The sequence below is a fragment of the Sinocyclocheilus grahami genome, unplaced genomic scaffold (genome assembly GCF_001515645.1).
Source record: "Sinocyclocheilus grahami isolate Dianchi unplaced genomic scaffold, SAMN03320097.WGS_v1.1 scaffold181.1, whole genome shotgun sequence".
Classification (NCBI taxonomy): domain Eukaryota; kingdom Metazoa; phylum Chordata; class Actinopteri; order Cypriniformes; family Cyprinidae; genus Sinocyclocheilus; species Sinocyclocheilus grahami.
Genome location: NW_015505360.1, coordinates 275,346 through 282,583, shown reverse-complemented (window position 1 = coordinate 282,583; position 7,238 = coordinate 275,346). Strand labels below are relative to the sequence as shown.

The following is a 7,238-nucleotide window of genomic DNA, read 5'->3' as shown; positions in this document are numbered from 1 at the left end:
GACAACAGGGTATATTCATTTTCTCAGAAGGTGTCACTGTTCTGCCATTTTTCACTAAGAAGGTATAAATACATTTCAGAATTTCAGCAGATCCCATTATGTCCTAGAAACTCGTAAGGTCCGGTGAGAATATGCTAGTCTCATGAGAACTGACGTTTGTTTACAGGAGCAAAGTTTCCTTACTTTAGCAAAGGAAAACCAGCCGCCTCTTGGCTTATATCGAAATCCTCTGACATTTTTCTTTACGAATCTTCATTTTTGTACTTCTAATTCATGACCAGTGTTTTGTTTTGCTCTCTCTGCTGCGTTTCCGCATTCATCACTTCTCACCAGACCTTACGCTACGTCGTACGTCATCCGCCAAAATGAATGCACATACGACAGTTAGCTGAAGCTAGAGATTACCATTTATAAAGTTTTAAATATTGATATTTTTCTTACAAAAACACATCGATTCGCTACAGGAGGCCTTTATTAACCCCCCGGAGCCGTGTGGATCACTTTTTATGATGGATGGATGCGCTTTATGGGACTTCTTTTGGACTATTGACAAAAAACACCCATTCACTGCCATTATAAAGCTTGGAAGAGCCAGGATATATTTTATTATAACTCTGATTGGATTCGTCTGAAAGAAGAAAGTCATGTACAAATAAGATGGCTTGAGGGTGAGTAAATAATGAGCTAATTGTCTTTTTTGGGTGAGCTATCCCTTTAAGCCAAAATAATGTGTAGTTTTTATTCATTAATGTTCAATTATGAAATTACTTTGGTGTCAAATGTGTGTGTTTTATTTTTTTTTTTAAGACTGAAAGATAAAAAATATCCATAAATTGGTAGAAAAAAATGTTGGCTCTGACGTTCGTCTTCCTCTCTGATCAGTTCAGTCTGAAAAACCTGCTCTCTGTTGCGTCCTGCTGGACTGGAGGAGACAGAGCAATAAAGCAGGTACACAATAATGAAGTGTCAAATGAAAACAAAAATGTCAAGTTTACTCTGATAATGATAGTAATTGAACATTTTATTAAATCAGAAAGCAATTCAACTCAAAAGCAGTTTCACAGACACTCAACATCAGAATAACAATCTGGACACTTCAGACTTCTGTAGTTTACTGTGATCGTCTCCTCAACACTTCAGACCAACAAATGAGACTCAAGATAACAGCTAAAATAAGATCATATTAATACAGAGCTGCTTGTGTTGGAGCAAAACATGAACACATCAGAGGTTTTGTGTCCTGAATCCACATCATGAGAAACAAAGGTTATTATAGCAATAAGAAAATAATGACACTTTTACATTGTCCTTCTAACAAATTTCAGATCAGCTAACAGTGTTTTAAAAGGCAGGAACCTCAATCAGAACTAATGTGTTGACAATAAGAATAATTATATTAGATAATAAAAGCAAACCACAAGACGGGATGAACCCTATTTCTCACAAATCCCCTTTTTCTTCACGGAGCATGGCACATCATTCCAGCTGTTCAGCGGTGACCATCCCGTCTTCTTTCTATTATAATTCAGTTCAATACAGTCCTCATTTCCACCGTAGTTGCTTGGCTCACCTTCGAACCAAAACCTGAACAACATGTATCAGAGGTTCAATTTTTCAGAAACACAAATTTATGAATCAACAATACTCAGAATAATTGCACGTTTCGAGAGTAAACTACAATTTCTCTGTAACTGGTCTTTCTCAGCAGTGAGATCTTTGACTCTGGTCTCCAGTTTCTTCTGACTCAAAGAGCTGAAGCTGTCCTGCTGTTGGAGTTTTTCAGTCATTAGATCAGTGTAGTTGTCCTGTAAGCTGTTGATGGTTTGATTGAACTCTTCAACCGTGTTCTTGTAACTCTTTATCAGGTCTCTCTCTGTTCTGATGGTGATGTGCAGCAGTATGTTGTTGATCAGCAGAAGAACACAAATAATCTGGAAACACACTGTGATCAACACCAAACATCTACTTCCTCCTGACAAACAGGAACAAAACACACAAACATTAATTAATGAAAATTCACTCTCTATTATTAGATACTTATTATTATGATTGTTAACATTTCAAATTGACGTTTCTAAGTAACTGACAGTGCACTTTAAAAGTTTGCTCTATTATGACAAAGCTTCTAGAAATGCTATACAGTAAAATGTGCAACCAAGAAAAAAATATTCTGTTAATACTTTTAATATAAAAGCAGAAACAGACACATTGTTCCTTGAAAACAGTTATTTTGTCCAACAATTTTCAGTTTCTCAAACATTAGCACCACTATCTCTGCTTCAAAATATCTTTCTGCTTACTGTATTTTCGAGCGTTTCCATCAGTTTGGTGGCGACTCTGTGTTCGAGGTCCAGATCTGTTATTAACATTTCTGTGTGCATAAATGTTCTCAGATTCCATTATTTTTCTTATGTCTTGCAGTATGTGTCCACAGATGAGCTGTGGTCTCTCAGAAAGTGTACCTTGTTTTTTTTAAAAAGTGCTAAACTTTCACAGGAAGTGGTTTCATTATCAGACACAGGAACATCTAGATTTTCCCCCATGTTTAAACTCTCTGTAGACTCACACTATGGTTTAATGTATATTGCACATTCATGTAGACAATGCAGATTTTTCTCCCTCATGTTGGCAGCCAGAAAAGCCAAAAGGAGGATTCTGTGATCAGTCAAATGAAGAAAGAATAGAACATTAAAACAGGCTAAAAACTGGACCTGTGTATTTTCATGACAACATCAATGTTTTTGCATCAATGTCGCACTCAGTGACAGATAGGAAAACAGAAATAAACAGAGACTGTGGGATGATGTCTTCCTTTATACAGCTATTAAACAGTACGCTACCATGCCTTCATGTTTACAGCCATTAAACAATGCTTAATTAAAGGGGTCGTGACATTGATTTTTTTATTATTTTAATATGTTCTTTGAGGTTCACTTTTAACGTTTAATACACACACACACACACACACACACACAAAAACACACACACACACACACACACACACACACACACACACTGGTGTAACTTTGTTTAAAAAAGTGGGTGGGACAGGAGTGATTTCAGCATGATTTTCAACATTCAGCAAGATTTCAAAAACAACAGATTCCAGCGCCAGATCGTATCTCACTTAACAGAAACGAATGTCAACTGGATATTTCAACCCTCATTCTGAAATGACCTATTTTTATTCAAAGCCTCCTAAACAATAGTGCTATCTGCTGGAACCTAAAATTTACAACAGCCATAAAGCCCGGAAGTATCAAACAAATCTGAGCTGAAAATGTTCCTAAATGGGGGAACTTTTTCTAGCAGATGTCATTTGTAGTATACGTATATAAGATAACATAAAAAAATATATAAATAAAAAAATACATACATAAATAAAAAAATCCATCCTCACTAAACACCAACAGTAAAACTGTACACCAAAAATTTGCCAAAAGAAGAAAAACTAATTATAGCAAATACATTTAGAAAATAAACTCAAAAACAGTTTGACAGAAAAATATAATGCAATAAACATGAGGACATATTTCAGAATAAAAATGACAAGCTCACATTTTCCTTTCATTTAAATATCCACTTGAATATCCATTACAGAAAATTATATAACAGAATTGATATCATGAAAGCAGTCTACATAAAATTAAAGTAGCTGACTGGGTTCAAATTAGAATGCTAAATCAGAAATTACAATACAATTATTCCATAAAATAAACGTAAAAGCATAAGACAGGATGACCCTATTTCTCACAAATTGCTTTTTTCAAATCTGAGCATGCGAGATCATTCCAGGTGTTCAGGCTGGAACAATATGGGCAAAATTGCATTTCAATACAGTCCTCATTTCCACCTGCATCATTCGGCTCATATGGGAAAAAAAACCTGAATAAAATGTGGCAGATTTTCAGTTATTCAGGACCCCAAATCTTTAAGTATTCCAACGTTTTTACTCCTTACGTAACCAAGAAATAATGATTATTTTGAACAAATGCAAAATGACTAACAAATGAGGAACATTTAATTAAGAAAGCAATAAGCAGCAAGAGAGGAAGCAGAAAGAAGTTTGCACTTACATATAATCTGACTGAGCAAATAGTATGCATATTTTATTTATATCATTTACAGTTAAGTATATAAGTGTAAGATTTAAGTTGTGCACTGAGGAAAACAAGTCTCAAATGCATTAAACAACACATGCATCTGACAGTAGGTCAAGCAGCATAGATTAATGATTTAGTTCAGAATCTTTTGACTGATAAGTGACAACATCAGGTTATGTGCAGCTTTGTAGCATGGCCGGGTATACAATGCTCGTTCCCATTATCTCAGGGAACAAAGTTTACGCTAGTAACCAGAGCGTTCCCTTTCGATACACTTCACTCACATTGCGTGCTCTAATGCTATGGGAACAATATCCAATATCACCATGCTATAAGTGCAGAACGAAAAGCGGTCTTGCGAGCCCAGCCCTAGGGCACCCAAGGTGAGGGCCCGAGGATAACATGGGCCAATAAAGGGCACAATTAACCTGAAATAAGTGAGGTCCAGGCCATAAAGCCGGAGGCCTCAGACAAAAATAGTCCTGACCATCGGCAGGGGTACAGGTTGGTTAGATGGACAATATCTGTGCCTGAAGAGCAGGGACGTCCAGGCCGGCCGATGTGAAGACCAGCTGGTTGCCGCACAGATATCTCCAATGGACTCCACTAGACCAAGCCCAGGAGGAGGCCATTCCCCTCGTGGAGTGTGCCATCACTCCAGTGGTGTACTATACGCCCACTGAGGCTTAAACCAGTGCTATGGCTTCTATTATCCAGCAGGATAATTTCTGCTTTGTAATTAGCAGCCTTTTAGAGCGGCCTCCAAAGCACACAAAGAGCTGCATTGACTGCCGAAGCTGCTCTGACTGCCGAAACGCAGCAGCTCTTTGTGTGCTTTGATATGTATGTACTGTATATATATATATATATATTAAGAGCCCAGACCTGGCAGAGTAAATTTGTACCATACTCATCCTCTGAAGCAAGAAGAGCCAAGAACAATTTGAGGACAAGTTTGCAGTCGTTCATCCCAAAACTTGACCGATGCTAAAGCTAGCACGAGGGCGGTCTTAAGTGACAGGGGCTGCAAGTCGGCCAACTGAAGCAGCTCAAACGTGGAGCCTCAAAGGGCCTTGTGGATCATGCATAGATCCCAGGTCGGAACGGGATGATTGTTTGTGAGAGTTTCACAAATAAGTTGTGAATTTCACAAATAAGTCATTCTTTCCTACAGATTGGCTGGTCACTAGAGCGTGATACACCATGTTGGATGCCACGTACTGTATACTCTGAGCATGGCAGGAGTGCACCCCTTATTCAGCAGCTTTTGCAAGAAGGACAAGGACAAGATGTACGACACGTCGCAAGACAACAGGTCTTCATCCCAGACTGCACACCAGTAAGAGAAACCAGACAACTTGAGGGCATAGAGGCATCTTGTAGATGGGGTTTGGCCTCTGAGATAGTATGGGAGAAACTTATGGGAAGGTGCAAAGGCTCCTGTCGAGGGATCACAGATGAAGGCTCCACAACTCGGGTTGGGGGTGCAAAATCATTCCTCTCACCTCGGAGAGAAAGTCCTTCCTCAACAGACTGCCGACAGTAGCTGTACTAACTCGGGGAACCTCGATTGGTTCCGTCAGACTAGGGCCACCAGAAGGGCTGAGCATTGGACGTCTGATGACCTGAGGGAAGGCATAGAGGCACGTACTGGGCCATTCATGGGAAGTAATCAATGACACAGGAAGAGAGGGAAAAAAACAGGGCCGCACAAGGGACATGGTCAGTATCTACAAAGAAAACAATCGGTGAGAGACGTACGCTCTCGCAATGAGAACAGCTCATCTCAGTGAGCGCAGCCTCTGCGTGAGCTTACCCAAACAGACAGCATGCTCATCCAAAGAAATGCAGGAGTGCCCTGCATGAGCCACATCCGTTGTACTGCATTTTGCAGCAAACGCCGCTGAAAATAGGCTCTTTTAGCAAAATAAGCTCTAATAGTTTCACCGGATAGTCACAGGGGAGAGATGGCATTCTCAGCTGTGAGATGTCAGCACAGCATTCCTCTTCTGGGGCTCTTCTATGGCGAGCACGAAGACTTCTTCTTTGGAGTCAGCGAGGAGATTATCTTAGCGCTGAAGGAGAAAGATTCGGATGAAATGGCATTCAGCGCCGACTTACAGAGGCTGTCAGCCCCAACCATTTTGGCGAGCAAAATGCCTTTTGTTCTTGCAGCTACGTAAATGTTAACAAATCAGACTTTAGTATTCAGAGAAAATGGAGGTTTCCCCTAGCATGATATCACGCAATGTGAGTGAACCTTATCAAAAGGGAAACAATATCCCATCCAAGGGGGGAAACCGAGTTTGCACAAATTCTGCACCAATACATATACCATTACACTACTGATAGATAGATAGATAGATAGATAGATAGATAGATAGATAGATAGTATTTTAGCTCTTACCCTTTCAGTTTCAGTGGTGAATTATCCACCCATTTCAAAACACCCTCATTCTCTGTGTCAGACAAACCAATCCACACACTCTGCTTGATGAATGAAGATATGAACCTCTGTGTGTGTATAAAACAGGAATAAGTGTGATTGCTCTCATACATTAACAGACACTCACACAAACTCACCTGCTTCTCTTCAGTGTTGATAATGACCAGATCACCACCACGATCCCTGCAGTACTGTCTGCTGTCAGACCAGCTCTTCTCCTCATCGGATATATAAAACTCATCTGGACCCCACAGACTGGCTAAGAGAAGCACACCTCATATATATATATATATATATACAGTCAAACCATAATTTATGCAGACACCTTTTACATTTCACACAATATCAGTTTATTCGCTATAGTTTAGAAAATGGTGCAAAAAGAACCAGTTAAACTTTGTCAGAACAAATTAATCTTGATAATGTCAGATGACACTTAAGCAAGTGTCTGAATAATTTTTGGTTCCAATTTTTTTTAAGCAATTTTACTGGTAGTCCACTGTATGAAGATTTTTTTGGTATAATATGTCACAGTTTACTTTATTTTGCTTTCATCACTTACGTAAAGGAACTATAGTGTTCTGCACCCACTAGTAAATTTATCTTGGTTGGTAGGTAAATGATAAGGCTCTTGAAAGAGTATCTTCTTTTATAATGACAAACATATGGAATTAACGTAAACGTAAAAC

The 7,238-nt window shown here is 39.0% G+C and overlaps 1 protein-coding gene across 1 annotated transcript in view; it reads right to left on the bottom strand.

The window, feature by feature from the left end:
* LOC107594304 (CD209 antigen-like) overlaps positions 1-5,824 on the bottom strand; it is an 8,705-nt gene extending 2,881 nt beyond the window's left edge. Inside the window, exons 1-6 of the mRNA XM_016284321.1 lie at positions 5,816-5,824; positions 5,609-5,728; positions 5,399-5,498; positions 1,693-1,972; positions 1,501-1,584; positions 861-922 (exon numbers count right to left, since the gene is read on the bottom strand). Coding sequence (XP_016139807.1) covers positions 861-922; positions 1,501-1,584; positions 1,693-1,972; positions 5,399-5,498; positions 5,609-5,728; positions 5,816-5,824 — 655 coding nt within the window. The remainder of the gene's footprint in view (positions 1-860; positions 923-1,500; positions 1,585-1,692; positions 1,973-5,398; positions 5,499-5,608; positions 5,729-5,815) is intronic.
* Positions 5,825-7,238: the final 1,414 nt, after the last annotated feature.